We start from the raw sequence: 17759 nt of genomic DNA on the forward strand, positions 1-17759 counted from the left end.
GGGGTGGTTGCATAAGGAGCGGGTGTAAGGGAGCTCCGGGCCGTGATGCGGGCGAGGAGAGCTCCCTGTGGTGCCAGGCTGAAGGTGCCTGCTGTGTGCGTGGCAGGGAGAGCACCGCGGGGCGCTGGGCGAACGGGGGTGCAGGGGGACGGGAGGGAAGGCTTGGAGCTGTTCCTGGAGGAGAGCGCAGAGGGGCCCAGGGGATGCGGGGTTGTGTGTGTGTGGAATTTGGGAGCCCTGTGCAAGGAAAAGCATGGGCAGGGAGTTAGAGGAGCTCACCCTGGGGTTCACAGAGGTGCAGGGGGAGTGCGGGGCATCCCAAGGGAATACCGTGTTGTAGGTGCTTTGTGTGAAACCGGGTTGCGTTCCCCAAAGCGGTTGTTGTGATGCGCACAGCTGCGTGTGGGATGTGCTGTGCTGGGGGTTGCAACCCGGCGCTTTGTGTTGCGAAATGGGAGCCCGGGGCTGGTACCCTGGAAAGAGTCAGGAGCAGCAGGAGCTGGCTGGGAATGTAACATAAACCCCAAATCTCTGGGTATGGGGAGAGCTGTGTGTGCAGTTAATGCCCCACTGAAACATCCTCAGGTGTCCAGCTGAGCCTCCCCTCGATTTCCTTCTTTGCCTCATCAGTTTCAAGTCGGAAACCTGGGAGAAACTTGGGAAACTGGAAAAAGAGTAAACAAAAGAGCAGAGGAAGCTGGGGAGGCAGGGAGAGCTGTGTGCACCTGCATACCCGGTAACACCTCACACTTCAGCTGGGAGCTGGTGTTGGGAAGCACGGCCAGGACTGCGGCTGTACAAAGCACAGAGCAGGGTTGCAGTTCAGAGTCCTCGTGCTGGTGTTCTTGCTTAGTGCCAGCGGCGGGGTTTAGAGTGACCGTGTTCAGTTCTGCACGCGTGTGTCTCCTCCAGGCGTGGCAAGATGCAGAGGGAGTCAGACTTCATGGCCAGCGTAGACAGCAGCTGGATCTCCTGGGGTGTGGGTGTCTTCATTTTGAAGCCCCTGAAGTGGACTCTCTCCAGTGTGCTGGGTGACAGTAAGATACCTGAAGAAGAGGAAGTTCTGATTTATGTGGAGCTGCTTCAGGTGAGTGGTGTTGGAGATGTGCATCTCCGGAAACATCGTGGCTCGTTTTATGCTCTAGGGAGGAAAGATCAGCATTGAAGAGATCTTCATTTGTACTCCTTAAGTGTCTAAAGAGGGATGGGATAACTCAGGGCTAAGAAATAGTTGATATCTGCAGATGTTCCTTGGAACATCATGACTGTTCACTGGCTTCTAAGAAACAAGAGGGGCAGGCTTACTTGTCTGGGCGAGCAAGGAGTGTGCTGTGAGGCTCAGGTGCGAGGGCAGGTGTGGTACACAAGAGGAACTTGCATGTTGAGTGCCACCATTGCAGGACACCCCAGGGATGCAGCAGTTGCTGCCTGTCACTGCAGCTATCAGCGAGTGCACCTTGCACGTGGGTTATTAAAGGCCACCTTTGCATCGGAGCTTTCAGCCCATGGATCCTGTCAAAGCCCCTTTTCTTTGGCACGTTGTTAGTGGCAGAGCTGTGGGTTACGTTTTGGAACTCACTGGTGCTCAGTCTGACTTGGACAGAGCGTGGGTCCTTCTCTGTGTTACTTGGGCTGTTAAAATTAGCCCCGGGACTTGCTGCTGTTGCATGGAAGTGGCATTCAAATGCCTGCGACCAGCAGAAATGTGAGAACTCCTTGGATGGGTTCCTTTAGTTGTAGTTACCCTGATAGCAGATAGTGCCTTCCCTCTGCAGTGGGTATGCCGCAGCCCTCCCAGAGGGGATGTGCAGGGGAAAGGAGAGAAACCCCTTAGAAACCTCAAGCCTTGATGTGGAATGTGGGACTTGTTTCAATGGGCTGAAGCGGATCACAACTCTCACTCGAAATGGGGAAAACTTTTCCTCTGCTTGTGTACAGATGATGCAGTGACTTGATGAGCACAATTCTAGTGTGGATAAATGGCTTTAAGCTGAAACAGGGGAGATTGAGATGAGCTCTGGGGCAGAAGCTCTTCCCTGTGAGGGTGCTGAGGCGCTGGCACAGGGTGCCCAGAGAAGCTGTGGCTGCCCCATCCCTGGCAGTGTTCAAGGCCAGGTTGGACACAGGGGCTTGGAGCAACCTGCTCTAGTGGAAGGTGTCCCTGCCCGGGGCAGGGGTTGGAGCTGGAGGAGCTTTAAGCTCCCTTCCAACACAAACCAGTCTGTGATCCCATGAGGAAAGAAAAGCTTCTGTTGGGTTTAAATGCGGGGTGGGAGGTGGGATTTCAAGACGTGCCGAGGAAGCCAGGGCTCTGCCGGTGTGGGTCCTGTGTTACTCCATCGTGTTTGCACGTGGAATGTGAGTGGTGCAGTTGCAGTTCTCATGAAAATGTACTATTTTTTCATTCCCTCAATGGTGATATTTGAAAGCACTGCAGCTGCTTTTGAATGTTGATGTGCAGCTCGCTCTGTACCTCGGTCTGGCCCAGACTGTGTCTGGCTTTTCACCTTCAGTGCGTCGGAGGAAGCAGGTGTGGACTTAAGAGTTGTTGTGAGAGGAGGCAGAGGGCTGTGCGCGCTGACAGACCACTGCTGCTTCCTTCCAGGAGAAGGCAGAGGAAGTTTATCGCCTCTATCAGAACTCTGCGCTTTCTTCTCACCCCGTTGTTGCCCTCTCGGAGCTGCGTTCCCTCTGCGCCAGCGTTTGTCCAGATGAAAGGACGTTCTACTTGTTGCTTCTCCAGCTGCAAAAGGAAAAGAGGGTCACGATCCTGGAACAGAATGGAGAGAAGGTACAGGGTAAAGGTGACTGCTTTTGGGTGGTATAATCCCTGTCTTGCATTTCATCTGGCTGGAAAGAATACTTTATTGGCTCAATATGGGTGTTCTCTGTTTGGGAAAGTAAACTCTGTGTGCACCAACATTGTAACCTGGTTGTAGATGAGACTAAGTCCTCAGTCTTGCACAATAGGTTCTTAAACATTTGTGCTGTTACTGGCTAGCAAATGGGCAGATACTGTAGTTGTCTACCTGCAGGTAGACTGTCCCTAGCTACCCAAATTCAAATCATTCCACGCCCCTAGAATCAGTGTTCTGCTTTCTGTGAGAGGGGTTTCCTGTCTGTCAGGAACTGCAGAGATACAGACAGTCTTGTCTCTAAGATGGCATGTTTCCCTGTGGTGCTGCACTGTGCAGTTCAGGACTGAAGTGCTTGGAGGTGTGACACTGCCATACGCTGGTCTGCACCAGGGCAGCTTTAGGGTGTTCCGTTAAAGCTTTCTGTTTTCACACTGATGTTCCTTGATCCTGGCTAGTTCAATGTTTGATTATAGGTGACTGATGCATCCTCATCACTATTGCAAGGCTTAAACTGAGGATCAAAACATCTTTTCTTTCGTCAGAGTTGGAGTATTTCTAGTGCAGGCACAGATTGTGGAGACAAGTGACTCGAGTGTGTGGTTCTCTCCCTTTAGATAGTGAAGTTTGCCCGAGGGCTTCATGCCAAAGTCTCCCCGATGAATGATGTGGACATTGGAGTTTATCAGTTGATGCAGAGCGAACAGCTGCTGTCACAGAAGGTGGAGTCCCTTTCCCAGGAAGCAGAGAAGTAATTTGGGGAAGGGTGGTGGGAAGAACTTCTGTGTGATGTGGAACTTTGTATTCTGGTGACCTAGTTAGAAGAACGAAACTGTTTCTGAAGGTGCAAGCTCCTTCCTGTTCTGTAAACACAGGAGTCACAGTCATGTGAATGGGCTCGTTTTCCAATCTTTGTTCCTTATCCCCATAAAAACAACATGCAGTGAATGGATGTCTAAAGCTTTTGCAAAGGTTTGGAATGAATTCAAGGACAACTGCTGAGGAGCAACAATGGGTTAAGGGTGGCTGTGTCTGAAAGGTGGTGTTGCTCAGTTGTCTGGGTTAGAGCAAGGCAGTGAGGATGGTTGTTGATTTGTAAAAAAACCTACTGCTTGCCAAGGTCTGAGCTTCTTTTCCTTTGTGCATCTGTACAGGTGTAAAGAGGATGCCCGGAGTGCTTGTAGAGCTGGGAAGAAACAATTGGTAAGTACCATTCTACTTGGAACTACAAGTGCTTTGGAGCTGGTCCATAACTGCAGATAATGGCCATGGTTAGGCATCGCGTGCTCTATTTTAATGTGTTGAAGTGAGGTCTCTGAGGCTAAAGGTCTCCTTAAGGTGGAGATAAGAATGTATTTGTCCAGAGCAAGGTGCTGAAGAGAAATGGAAATATCCAGCTCTTAAAACCAGCTGGGGTGTGTGTGCGCCTTGCTGCAGAGGGCTTGCTGGTTTTGATTCCTTCACACTTTCTTTGGTTGCTGCCTGGTTGGTGATCCCAGCCTGTGTGTCTCCTGTCTCCAGGCACTGAGATGTTTGAAGTCCAAACGAAGGACAGAGAGGCGCATTGAAGAGCTTCACTCCAAGCTGGATGCAGTGCAGGGGATCTTGGACCGGATCTACGCCTCCCAGACCGACCAGATGGTAGCGTGTTCATATTGTCTTGTGTTTCTCACTTGAGCCCTTTGTGTGCTGCTTTACCTGCTTGTCAGAGCTCATGTCTGAGGGGTGGGTGCAAGCTGGCTCTGCTCTAGGAAACAGCAAATCTGCTGTTGGGGTATTGCTCTGAATAAACCTGCCTGTGGCTCCATCGTCTGCTTGGATGCTGACACTTCTCTAAGGGTCCTGCTTGGACACCAGATGTCTGAGAGGTGGTGGTGTTTGTTCTTAGCATTGTGCATCTTTCTCCTTTTTATGTATTTTTAAAGGTATTTAACGCCTATCAGGCTGGTGTGGGAGCTCTGAAACTCTCAATGAAGGATGTTACTGTGGAGAAGGCAGAGAACCTGGTGGATCAGATACAAGAGGTACTGACATAAGAGCTTATCTAGATAAATAAGTGGTGTGTAGATGTACACAGCAAACTTGCACAGCTACTAATGCTGAGGCTGTTTGGTTTCTATCCCGTATGTCACCAGAGCAAACTTAATCCTGGTCTTTTTAGATCAGCAAGCAGAGGTCTTCAATAACTGTCTTTATGTATTTGCATTTATTGTTAGCTAGTAGTCACAGCTTCCCTGAAATTGGTGCATTTTATGTGTTCTTTTGGTTAGAACATTGCACAAGCACCCAGCTTTCCTAGAAAACATTGAGCAGGATGTATTCAAACGAAATACAAGCTGGAATGCAACTGTGCGTGTAGACGGGCCTTAAAACTGCCTAACCCATGATCTTCTGCAATTCAGGATGGGAAAGGAGATGGGATTGTTATGAATTGAAATGAAGAGAGCAATCTGTCTGCATAAGCTGGTGTAAAAAGCAGGAAATGATTACTTCTTGAGCAGCTTCAGCTCCGTGTACTTGGAGTGATTCTGCCTTTAAGTCAACTTTGGAACTTTGTTTTTTGTTACCTCTGCTTTTGACACAGGTGGCTGCAGTAAGACATAAGATGAGTTTTTACTCTGTGTCAAACACTGTGTATTTTTCCTCAGCTTTGTGATACTCAAGATGAAGTAGCCCAGACTCTGGCTGGAGTGGGGATCAATGGTCTAGGTACGTGCTAGGTTTTTTATCCTTTGCTCATCTTCTCTTGCCACTGCTGGCCCTTTGTGTGGCCATCCTTTCCCTGCTCCCTCCCCACGCTCTAGTCCTCCTTCCTGGGAGGATAGTTGCTCATTGAAATACCAAAGCTGTTGCTACTGGTGCCTTGAGAGGGAATGAGAACTGACAATGAATTCTCTCCTCTGACAGTGGTTATTTGTTCATCTCCAGATCCTTGTAGTCTCTCAAGTGCTGGTGGATTTCAGTTCAGAGTTGTGTCATGTTGATTTAAATCTATTTTTAGAGCAGCTGCTGCTTTGTTTTATAAGTGATAATCTTGTTCCTCTGGCCTGTGTGTTGCTGCAGCTTGTTTGTCTCTGCTGAAGTGTTTTCTTGCCTTTTGATGCCTCACTGCAAAGGCTGCTAAAGGAGTAGCTTCTCCCTGAGATGAGGACTGAGTTTTCACAGGGGGTTCCTTATTATTGTGGGTAATGATGGATGGCAGTAAGGATACCTCTGTTAAACTTGGACTTCGGTCTGTGCTGTGAAGGTGCTACTTAATTCTGCTTGGAACTGAATGTTTTCTTTAATCAGCAGAGACGGACACTGAGGAACTGGAGAAGGAGCTGGACAGTCTCCTGCAGGACTCGACTAAGGAGCCTGTGGATCTGCCTCCTGTTCCCCAGAAGGTGCTCAATCCACCCATTTCTGATGCTGAGCTGGAAGCTGAACTGGAAAAGCTCTCTGTGTCTGATGGAGGTATGGATGTCAGCAGGTTGTGTTAGCTAACTGCTGTCAGCCTTGCAGAACCAGAGATGTCTAGAACTAAAGTCTGAGCTAGAATCCTTCCCACTTCCAGTTACAGGGTTGAAAGGAAGCTCTCCTGGTATCCCTGCTCAGTCTCTGGTATCTCTGCTTTCACTACCAGGCTCGATCTCTTTGCTAGGAATTCTGCCTAGCCAAGCACGCAGCATCTTCTCTGTCCTAGAGTGCTTATTATGTCCTATGTTATAGGTATGATGTCTGCTAAGAGTAGGACTAAACTAGTCTTTATGTAGTAACAGGGAGCGACCAGAGCTTATGGGCTTGAACTGCACAATGTGTTTTCCATAGACCTGTCTTGGACAGGGGTAAATAGGTTTTAATTTGCCTTTCAGGAATCTGTTAACATTGCACAGGACTGTCCGTACCATTTTCTTCCTCTTTGGGCATGTGGTATTCCCAAGTTTCAGAGCAGAAGAATGGTCAACATCCCATAAAGCATGGGTTTCCAAGAGAATGCAGTTGAATATTGAAGCACTGAGGCTCTCTGAGATTGTATTTTTTAGTTATAGAGGTGGTTGATGTAGTTCCTCTTACTGATGAAAACTGGTCTCTTTCTGTTGTGATTGTCTTTATAGATTTGGCACAAAAGATTCCCTCTACTTCCTCTGAACCCAAAACAGCTCTGGGACTGAATCTCTAAAGACCCAACAGCATCCTGTTGCTGCAGTGTGAGAAGTTGTCTTAAGGTTCCTTAACTAATGACTAGAACTTCTGGGGAGAGGGGTAACACTCCCCTGTTCTTCATGGATATCACTTTGCTCAGCAACAGGATCTCCTGCCATGACAATCCACTCTGGAACTGGCCCCAGCTGGTGTTTGTCATCTCTGTGCCAACATCTGCGCTGGTCTCAATTTGACTTGTGATCCCAAGTCACTCTGCAACATCCAGTCTTCCCTCTGGGAATGCCCTTCACTATTCTGCCCAGCGAAGATAAACTCTTCTATGTCCATAACAGTGCTCGTTTTTCATTTTCCCTTTGCTGTGGCTGATGTTGAGAACCTGAGTCACAGCAGTATTGCAGTTGCTCAACATTTGGCTGTTTGTGTGGTTGTTTAAAACACTTGGCACCTAAGTACTGTCCTTGCCATAAGTTACCTGCAACAAGCTTACACACCCGTTGGTAGTTCTACCCCTCCCTGTCTGTATTTTGCACGGTCGTGGGCAACTAGACACTGTAACTGTTCAGTTGTAGGAGATTTTGTTGCTGCTCTAGAGGGCAGCAATTGCAAGCACAAGACGAAAAGAATTCCTCTTTCTGTAATGACATTAAGGCCTTAAAAGGGAGACCTGCAAAAGATCTTTAGCTGAAGGCGTTTCTGACGCTGCCTGTGGGGACAGAGGCTCGTGGGCACTGTAATACAGCTTTCTGCTCACTCTTACTTGAAATCTGAGCTATTTTTGTATCTTCCCTGTTTGCAAAACTTGTTGGGAGCTGCAGGGTGATCTTCTTGGAGCTCTCGTACTGAGTGATTCGGGATGGGAGGAGAAGGGATGCATCATTTTCCCTTTCCATGAGGCCAGTTTCATACAACAGCCTTGTCTTTGCCTTCAGTCTTGATGTTGCAATTCCACAAGATTATAGGTGACCAGAAAGCCCCAAACCAAAACTCTGGCAGTGTTTCTCATGCAGACCCACCCGAGCACAGCAACTGAAGCTGTTTTTAGAGGCTTTCTTTACCCATCAGAAGTGAAATCCTCATCTTTTGCAGGTCACTTTTTTATTACATGTATGCACAGGGGAGAGCAGAAAGCCTGATCCTGAACATGAATAGGTGAATTCTTTTAGGAGAGGAATGTGCTAGAAACTGGGCTTTCTGTGCACAGAGCCTGTGTGTGGCAGGGGAGGGACCAGCTACGTGTTGGTGTGTAACCAGTCCTCCTCCCTCTGCCGCTCTCCCTGACTTGGAATGTATTCCCATATTCCCATCACCATTTCTCTGCTGCTTCTTGCACCAAGCTCTGTTGCTCGAGCCACGTGGATGGCAGATTGGGTGAGCCGTAAAGGGGGGCTGGAGCTCCCATGGCCTGGTCATTACTGGTGACCCAGCTTTAGCCCCAGAGGGCAGGGGAAGCACTTCCAGGTGTCACTATGGTACTGTGTTCTCTCTGCCTTCGTTGTTGCTTTGTTGGGGAGTGGACTCCTGCCAGAGGAGTGTGCTGTAGCAGCTCACCCGGGCTGCACATGGAATTATGTGAAATGACTTGAAGCTTTGTAAGTAAATGGGAGAAAAACCACTGTGTTTTCTGCCTGTGTGTAATAAAAGGGAAGGGAGGAACCAGAGTCCCTTGTGGTGCCTCCTTTTCTTTCCCTGTGCCACAGGTCACTGCGTGTTGTGCTGTTCCAGCTGTGCTTCTGCATCGATAACACTTGTGTGCTGACAGTAAATGGGCAGACTCCTGGGCTGCTGTGCCAAAACCCAAACTGACCAACTGCTGCCTGCACTTCGATTGCCTCAGGTCTTTTCCTCTGTGTTTAGAAAGGCCCTTTAGCAGTTCCTGTGTGTAAGAAGTTGTCTGTCTTTACACGTAGCCTGTGCTGGGTTTGGGGTTGTACAGCCTGAATGTTGAGGATCATTCTGAAAAGGCTCACTTCCTTTTCTGTGCTTCAGCTTGTCTTGTCCCACCTTTTCACCAGTGTGCAGCTAACAAAGGTGCAGTTTCAAGGTTCACATGGCTGCAGGGAGCCCACAGATCTGCCTGCTCCCCATTTCTCCTCTGCTATCACCTGTACCTTCCCAGGAAGTAAAGCTCCAAGTGATTCCTGTAGGAACAGATGCTCTCCTGTAGTTCTGTGGTGCATCTGATGGAGACGGCCCTTCTGGAGGAGGCATTGAAGAGTTAAACCCAAGCAGCTGCTGCTTTAGTTGAAGTGGCTGGTAATTTTCTCCCTTTGATGCAAAGTGGGGAATGTAATCAAGATGGCTGAATGGAGAATGTTAAGGATATTTTGGTGAGACAGCAGCGAAGGGAAATCGAGGGCAGCTTCTTGCTGGGTGAGGAAATGAAATACGAAAACCTAGAGCTGAATTGCCACCAAACTGGAATCTTCTCATATTTGAGTGCGGGTTAAAATAGGACTTAACTTGAGTCTCAGCAAAAATAGCAGCTGCTTATGTGAGGAAATGGAGCAACAGTTTAGTCCTAGACTGCAGCAAACAGTGCTCTCAGTAGAGACGATCGCAGCGAGCAGGCGGGAGGAGTTAACCTGGGAACAGGAGGGACTGCCTGCGCTTTGTCTGGGGAACTGTGTCTTGTCTGCCTCTGATAGCAGAGTGAATGGGTCCTGTCTTCATCAGGTGTGTTCTGAGGTGCCCCGAAACTGGGTAACGTGTCAGGTCCCTTCCCATCTGCTTGCTCCTGCCAACGCAGCTTCCAGTGCCTGCTTCAGCGTGAGCTGTGCGCGAGGGCGAGCGCCTTTGAGGTGTTTTTAAGCCCCTGAGGAGGAAGAAAGCTCCTTGTATCTCCAGGAATGATTTCCTGGAATGCCTCCTGGCTTAGCATGTGCATCCTAAGCATGCCATGAGTTCCCACTCCAAGCCTCTGCCATGGTTTAATGCTGTGTGACAGATCACCTGCCATCGCCATGAAAACATCCTCTTTGTGTCCTGCAACTTAGATCTGGAAAATCTTTGTGCCTGATGTAGGGAATGTGTGGAAAGATGCCCTTTGAGGTGCAGAGGACAGTGCATCTGCATGGGTTAGTGCACTGCTCGATTGCAGGAGGGAGGGAGCTGGCCTGACACGAAGACCCAAGGGAGGGTGCTGAGCCGTGAGCCGGTGGCTGGTGCCATCTAGCTGCTCCTCCCGGCATAGGCACTTGGCAGGAGCAGGCTGCAGACGGTGGAACTAATGAGGCTTAATTAAACAAAGCCTTCAGAAGTCAATGCTGTGACACGCTGGCACCGAGTTCCTTCAGCCTGTCACAAAGCGAGCGTGCTGTTTGCTTTGGGAATAAGCTGCTTGGTGCTGTGTCTTCAAGGGAATAATTGCCCTCTTGTTTGAAAGTTGTTCTTGGGCAGCTCCTGCTCGACGTGGATTGTGCAAAGCCTGGGGTGCAGGGTCAGGGTGAGTAAATCTCAGTGTGGATAATCTCTCTGTGGAGCTTGGCTGCTGCTTTCTTCAGAAGTGCTGTTGGGACAGGCAGAGGTCATCACGATACACTCCAGCAACTACCAGTGTGGTGTGAACTAATGCTCAGCTGCCTGCTTGTTCCTCCAGTTTGATTTGGAAAGCTTCTGCTGCTCTTTCCCATCTTGGCCAGTTTTCCAGCCAGGCATTTCTCAAAAGCAGGTCCCCGTTGAGCAGCTATTGCAGAGCCAGCTCTGAAGGAAACTTGTCTCCTGAAGGAGTTTACTGACATTTCCTGATCCAAGGAGTCCCTTTGCTTACAAGGTGGCTTTAGTGATGGATTCCAAGTGCTTCCAAGGCTAAACTGTACCTTCAACACTGCCAGGGATGGGGCAGCCACAGCTTCTCTGGGCATCCTGTGCCAGCGCCTCAGCACCCTCACAGGGAAGAACTTCTGCCCAAGAGCTCATCTCAGTCTCCCCTCTGGCAGGTTGAAGCCATTCCCCTTGTCCCGTCCCTGCCAGGCTGTGACCCACCTTTGGCACTGCAGTGGCTGGGGCTCTCTGGCTCTGCTCAGCCCCTGTGTGAGAAGGAAGAGCAGCTCCTTTCAGGGGAAGGGATGATGGGGGCAGTGAGGAGACCTCTCTTTGCTGACAGCGTTGGAAAGACACGTTGATGTTGTGGTTCATGTTTTCAGCTGTCGGTCAATGGCAGAGCTGATAGCTAATGTGGAGTGGGCTAGGAATTAAAGGAAGGATGGTGAACTTGAAGGAGGAGCTACCTTATATCACTGTATTGAAAGCACTCGTGTTAATTCAGGATAAAGAAACCTTAGCAAGGTGATGGTCAGTCTCCTCTTTGGTTCTACACGGACCCTCTGCTGACAGACTGGAAACACTTTGGCTGGTACTTGCAGAAAGGGAAATCTTTCACATTTGTACAAGGGTTTTTTATGTGTTTGGGTTTTTTCTCTCATTTTCACCTGTGGACCTGAAGAAATTTTGTACTTTGGGAAAGTAACTGCCAGTTTTGCACCACTTGCAGCCAGGAAGCTTGGGACGGGGGGAATAACTGATTTAGGGTCATATATGTGAACCGTGACTCGGTGAATTTAGGTGTCTTTTATTCAGAGCACAAGCACAGTGAATTTCCTGCCGATTTGCATTGAAGAGCCTCAAATCCCACTTGAATGTTTGTTATTTTACCCCTTCAATCCTATCGCCTCATTCCCGAGCAGCTTACCCTGTCAGCTGCAGCCTCCCAGTGCCATCGCCTTGGCTCGCAGAGCACGGACGTGGTGAGCAGGGACCTGGTGTGAAATCCAGAGGCAGGTGGGCACAGAGGGATGAGCAGAGCAGCTTGATGATGAGCAGAGAAGGTCTGTCTGCAAGAGCAGAGGGAGCTCCGAGTCCCTCTTGCGTCTGGCAGCAAGTCCCAGCCTGGCCATTGCGGAAGGGATTGGCTGGGGTTCTGTAGCTGGCACATCAACAGTGCATGAGGAGCTGCTGAGGGAGAAGAGGGAGGAAGGCTTGCTGCAACGCAGGAGGTGAGTGCCAGCCCTCTGTGAGCTGCGAGGAAAGCAAAGTGGGGTGGCAAGAGGGGAGACTCGCTGTCAGCAGCAGTGAGAGCTGCAGGCAGCTCTCTGGTGCTGGCTGTGAGCTGGGAGGATTGCTGGTGCTGCTTCTGAGCCAGCAGAGCAGTGAAACGAGGTTTTGGGTGCTGATGGGGACTTGAACAGCCGCGGAACCTCTCGAGGGACTTGGAACAAAGGCGAACCCATGGATGGATTTTACTCCTCCGCAGAAGGAGGTGGGCAGGATGTGATCAATGGCACTGGCAGTAGGAAGAGCTGGGCAGAAGAAAGCGACCCCAAGTCGTCCTTCCATGTGGTGGCAGCCACCCTGCTTTTCCTCCTCATCCTCTCCACGCTCCTGGGCAACACCCTGGTGTGTGTGGCCGTGCTGAAGTTCAGACACTTGCGCTCTAAGGTCACCAATTTCTTCGTCATCTCCTTGGCGGTGTCCGACCTCTTTGTGGCCGTCCTGGTGATGCCCTGGAAGGCTGCCACCGAGGTGGTGGGGTTCTGGCCTTTTGGGGCTTTCTGTGATGTTTGGGTGGCTTTTGACATCATGTGCTCCACAGCCTCTATCCTCAACTTGTGCATCATCAGCGTGGACCGGTACTGGGCCATTTCCAACCCCTTCCGCTACGAGAGGAGGATGACGCAGCGTGTGGCTTCCGTCATGATCGGGCTCGCTTGGCTGCTGTCCCTCTTCATCTCTTTTGTCCCCGTGCAGCTGAGGTGGCACAAGGACCGGGAGCTCCTCAGCCAACAGGAGCCAGGTTTTAACATCACCGGGGAGGAGGAGCACTGTGATTTCAGCCTCAACAGGACTTACGCCATCTCGTCTTCTCTCATCAGCTTCTACATCCCCGTTGCCGTCATGCTGGTGACGTACACCCGCATCTTCCGCATCGCCCGGCGCCAGATCCGCAGCATCTCCTCCCTGGAGAGGGCGGTGGAACATGCCCAGAGCTGCCACAGCAGCGACTGCCCTCACGAGGCTTCCCTGAAGAACTCCTTCAAGAAGGAGACCAAGGTCCTCAAAACCCTCTCCATCATCATGGGCGTCTTTGTCTTCTGCTGGCTGCCCTTCTTCGTGCTCAACTGCATGGTGCCCTTCTGTGACCCTGACCTGCATGAGCTGGGAGAGCCGCCCTGTGTCAGCGAGACTGTCTTCAACATCTTTGTCTGGTTTGGGTGGGCCAACTCGTCCATCAATCCTGTCATCTACGCCTTCAATGCGGACTTCAGGAGAGCTTTTGCAACCCTCTTGGGCTGTGGCTGCCTTTGCCCCAGCAATGCAGTGGAGACGGTGAACTTCAGCAATGAGCTGGTCTCCTACCACCACGACACCACGTGTCAGAAGGAAGTGGTGACCCTCAGCTACCACCAGCTTCTCCCCCACGTTGCTCTGCACGTGGAAAACGACGAGATGGCCCTTGACAGGGTTTCTCAGGCCTCTGAGCCTTCTCACACCACCAGCCCTGCAGCCATGCACGTGGAGCGTGAAGTGGCTGTCTCGCTGGAGAAGATCACCCCTTTCACCAGCAATGTCAATTGAGATAGGGGTGGGAAAAGGGTGGTGGGATGGCCTCGAGGAGAGTTTGGAATCAGGGACTCTATTGCACTTGCCTGTTTCTGAGGGGTTTGTGGATAATGTGGATATTGCTCTCTCTGGGCAGGCGTTTGCACGGAATAGCCAGAGACATTTTCCAGGTGGCTCAAGGGGTTCAGATGTGTTTGTAGCTCAGTTTCAGAGCCAGCAGAGATGGGCAGTGCTGATCTGTGGTGCTGCCCTTCTCTAGCTGACCCACAGGAGAATGCTTTCTGCAGAAGAGGGAGATGCAGGGGCTGGAATAACACTTTCTTTGGGACTTGAGCTGAGAAAGCAGACACTTGTGTGCTCTGCTGAGCCTCTCCTCTGTAGCTGGTGGAGTGAAAACCCAGCTGGGCTTGTGGGCAAAGGCTGCTTTTGCCACAGCCTGGGGCCAAAAGGCCATCAGCCCAGGCTGCTCAGTGGCCACAAGCTAAAGGCAACTGCTCACGTGGTGATGACTGGTGGGACAGTGCTGCAGAGCAGCCTTTAGCTAGGGAGACCCGTGCTTGTGGTGGGCTTTGCAGGAAGCTGGTGATGGCTTTGCTGGGATAATGCTCTTGGGTTCACCTTTGGCTGTGTCTCTTGCTCAGGCAAATGATCCTGCAGGTGTGGGAATGGAGCCCTGAGGCTGTGCTGGGTAGCAGCTTGTCCTGAGCGTGTTGCAGGCAAGGACTGGGCATGCTAAAGGTCTGCATTGGCCCCTGGAGCAGGAGCCAGCCTCTCTAAGCTGGGACATGCACAGCTGGGGGGTGCATGAACATAAACTGTGGTTTAGCTCCAGGATGTTGGACCTTCTGCTTTGGGGATGAGAGTGTCTGAGCCCTTCAGACTCTGAGGGCAGAGGAGAAAATGAGATGTTAAAGCAAGAACATTGCTGGTTTGGTTTCTGTGCCCTCATCAGTCGGGTCCTCCTCCTTTTCCTACACTGTTTCTTCCCCTTTTCACTTTGTACTCCCTCTAATTCCCTTCCTCCCCCATTTCATTACGGATCCTTCCCCATTGTCTCCCTTGCTGGCCTATTTCAATAGCAAGAATGGCTTCTTAAGCAGCACTCTGTGCTCACCTGTACTCTTTAATGAGCCTCTCCTGCACGTTGGGAGCTTGTGTCTGCTTAGCTGGGGGCAGAAACAGCAAGTGAGCAGCCCCAGCATCTCCCTGCAGGCTGCTTGACTTCAGAGAGGGGGTTTGATCCATGCCTGCTTAAACACCACAGCAGCAAGCAGCACGTCTGCGTCCTCTTGAAGCCGAGACATCTTTAACTCCCTGAGCAGCAGAAAGGCCTCTCCCCCTCCCTGCAAACATTAACAGAGAAATCAGAAAGGGGTAATTGCAGAGTTAAGGGTAATTATTAACTAGAGCCCAGTTATAGTCAAGTTACAGCATAATCAGTGTGGGAGGGGAGCAGAGCTCACTGCATCCCCAGGGTCGATGGGGATTTTGCTAGGGAAGCACCAGTAAGACTGAACCTCATGTGCACCCATCTCTCCCCATGCAGAGTGGTGGCTTGCTCTCCGAACCAAGGCAGGCTCAGGGCTTTTCAGCCCTGGGAGGATGGTAAATCCCAGCTCAGGGGAGGAGTTCTGAGGTGGGGATGATCATCTGGCACCTTTCTGGGAGATCCAGTGCAATTCCATTTGTGCGTTCCTGCAATGTATTTATGTCCCTCACTAAAAGCAAGGTGTTGTAGCACATGTGCTATGGTTGGACTTTAACTTCAGGGCTCCTGGCTTGGTGCCCAGAGGGAGTCAGGATGAAGATGCAGCTTTTTGCAGTGTCCTGGTTGCCCTGGGTTTGATGTTTGCTGATACTCATCTTGTGGCAAAGTTCTGGAGCTTTATCCAGGACTGTTTGTAAAGAGACTGGAGAAAAGCTGGGTGTATCACCGTTACCTGTGATGAGTTGCAGGGTTGAACCTGCACAAGGCAAAGGAGAGGGTGATGTGATCCCTTTTTGTCTGGTTATTGTCCTCGTTAACTTGTGCTGGGGAACACCAGATGGTGCCCAGCTCCAGGGCCCCTCAGGGCCCTGCTCCACCAGCGGTGCAGAGCATCCTTTCCATCCACTGCACCTCTTCCCCATGCCCTGGCTGGGAGCAGGGATGGCTGATTCCTTCCTGGCATCAGCATTACAAGAGACAAGGAACTGAGAATGAGCCAAACCAAAACCTTCCCGCTTATGGACCAGGTCTCTGCACATCATAGACATTCCTGTGGTCAGGCTGGGAAATGGACAACAGCTCCAAACTGGTGTAACTCTGGCTTGCTTTGGCAAAAATACTCCTTGTTTGCCTGGCTTCAGAATGGGTTTCTTTTTCCTGCTATGGGTTTCCTGCATTGTCCTCCTTTCCAGTTCCACCAGGAAGCATTCTCCTCCCATCCTGAAGCCATACAGTGCACTGCTCCATCCCTGCAGTATTCCAAGGTGAGTGAAATGAATTCCTACCTGGGCTGCTCCTGGAGCAGGACTGTGAGTCGGGACTCGTGTGTGCTGTTGCAGCTCTGCTCCTGCCCTGTAAGCCCGGGTAAGCCTGGTCACTTCCTGGAGCTCTGGTTTTGTCATGGGTGAGCAGAGGGCAGCACCCTGCAGGCCGGGTGTGCAAAGCTGTCAGTGCTGAGCAGTCACACTGAATCCCAGCCTCCTTTGTGCTGGAAGGGACCTTAAAGCCCCTCCAGCTCCAACCCCTGCCACGGGCAGGGACACCTTCCACTAGAGCAGGTTGCTCCAAGCCCCTGTGTCCAACCTGGCCTTGAACACTGCCAGGGATGGGGCAGCCACAGCTCCTCTGGGCACCCTGTGCCAGCGCCTCAGCACCCTCACAGGGAAGAGCTTCTGCCTCAGAGCTCATCTCAGTCTCCCCTGTGGCAGGATAAAACCATTGCCCTTGTCCTGTCCCTCCATCCCTTGTCCAAAGCCCCTCTCCAGGTTTCCTGGAGCCCCTTTAGGTAGATAAGAATAAAATGAGTAAATAGGAGCTCAAATCCAGTTCAGGGTGAGCCAGATTGTGGAGTGAGGAAAACAAACGGGCATCTTTAATCCTCTCAGTGTCTCTCTACTGCTGTGGAGGTACTGAGGTGCCTGGTTACGTGAAGAGAGAGGTCATTAACGAGGGAGAGGTATCCAGGATGGTGCCTCCTGCTCATGTCCATGTAGGTTGGGAAGGACGCTGGGAAAAGGGCTGTGTCTTACGTGCAGTCATGAAATCAATGCACATCTTGTTATGCATTGCCCAGGGCAGACAGGAAGGCTCTGGGCACGAGTGGAGCGTGGTGCCTGGTGCAGCAGATGGATGGAGCCATGACCACCAGCCCTGTGCCAGCCGGGGAGGAGCGTATCCTGCTGGGCAGCGATGGCTGGTGCCCTGGAGGTGATTTTTCAGGTTTGGGAGGAATGGATTTAGCAGAGAAATGGGGAAATGGTGTGTATGGGGAATGGGGGAGGGGGATGTGGCCGCTGCAGGCTGCTGCCGTGCCTGAGTTTGCTTCCAAATTGGAATCAGCAGCTGCTCTTCTCATCAGGCAGAGGCCAGGGCTGGCCTTGGAGGAGGGAGCTCCAGGCAGGGGTCAAGCCTGGATGAGGGTCTCCAGATGCCTGGAGGAGCCTGGCAGAAGCTCTTGTAAAATCACAGCCCTGCCTTTCTCAATCTATATGGTAATTCCCAGCAATCAGTCGGCTGAAGGGGAAGAGGCAGGAGAGATTAACCCTGCTGAGGAGGACTCCATGAGAGCTCCATGCTCAGGAGCACCCTGGGAAGGCAGCTGGTCAAGGTGACACTGCCCTTGTCCCTGTTCTGTGCCATGGTTTAACTTAGTGAGACCTTTCCTCTTCCAGAAGCTGTCACCTGAGGCAAATTGCCCTCCCCCAGGACTTGTGCATTAACTCGTTAAGGTGAAACTACACTTAGAAATGTTGAGCACCTGTAAGTCTCATTGGCTTCACCTGAAATGGGCCCAAATTGCAATTTATGACCCCAAAGCTCAAGCTCGTGGCATCGTTCAGACTCATTTAATGCTTTGTGCTGCCGTCTGCCCAAGAAAGGAGAGGAGATGGCTCAAAACTTGGGGGGTTTTGGCTGGAAGAACCTCTGTGGTGAGGGAAAAATGTGAGTATTGCCCAGAAAAGGGAAGGAGCTGGAGCAGGGCCTGGAGCACAAGT

The 17759-nt window shown here is 51.1% G+C and overlaps 2 protein-coding genes across 2 annotated transcripts; both read left to right on the top strand.

Moving 5' to 3' along the window:
- Window positions 1-880: 880 nt before the first annotated feature.
- On the top strand, window positions 881-7252 carry CHMP7 (charged multivesicular body protein 7; the record flags this gene model as incomplete). Its single annotated transcript, XM_010010864.1, has 9 exons — window positions 881-1087; window positions 2606-2791; window positions 3473-3606; window positions 4010-4058; window positions 4377-4496; window positions 4781-4879; window positions 5504-5564; window positions 6150-6311; window positions 6953-7252. Coding segments are annotated over 9 exons (1083 nt in total), but the record flags the coding sequence as incomplete, so codon positions are not given.
- On the top strand, window positions 7158-13571 carry LOC104401391 (D(1) dopamine receptor-like). Its single transcript, XM_010010866.1, has 3 exons — window positions 7158-7191; window positions 11749-11777; window positions 12156-13571. The coding sequence occupies exons 1-3, from the start codon at window positions 7158-7160 to the stop codon at window positions 13569-13571; spliced, it is 1479 nt and encodes a 492-aa protein (XP_010009168.1).
- Window positions 13572-17759: the final 4188 nt, after the last annotated feature.

This window comes from Nestor notabilis, unplaced genomic scaffold (genome assembly GCF_000696875.1).
Source record: "Nestor notabilis isolate BGI_N333 unplaced genomic scaffold, ASM69687v1 scaffold19703, whole genome shotgun sequence".
In the NCBI taxonomy this organism is placed as follows: Eukaryota; Metazoa; Chordata; class Aves; order Psittaciformes; family Psittacidae; genus Nestor; species Nestor notabilis.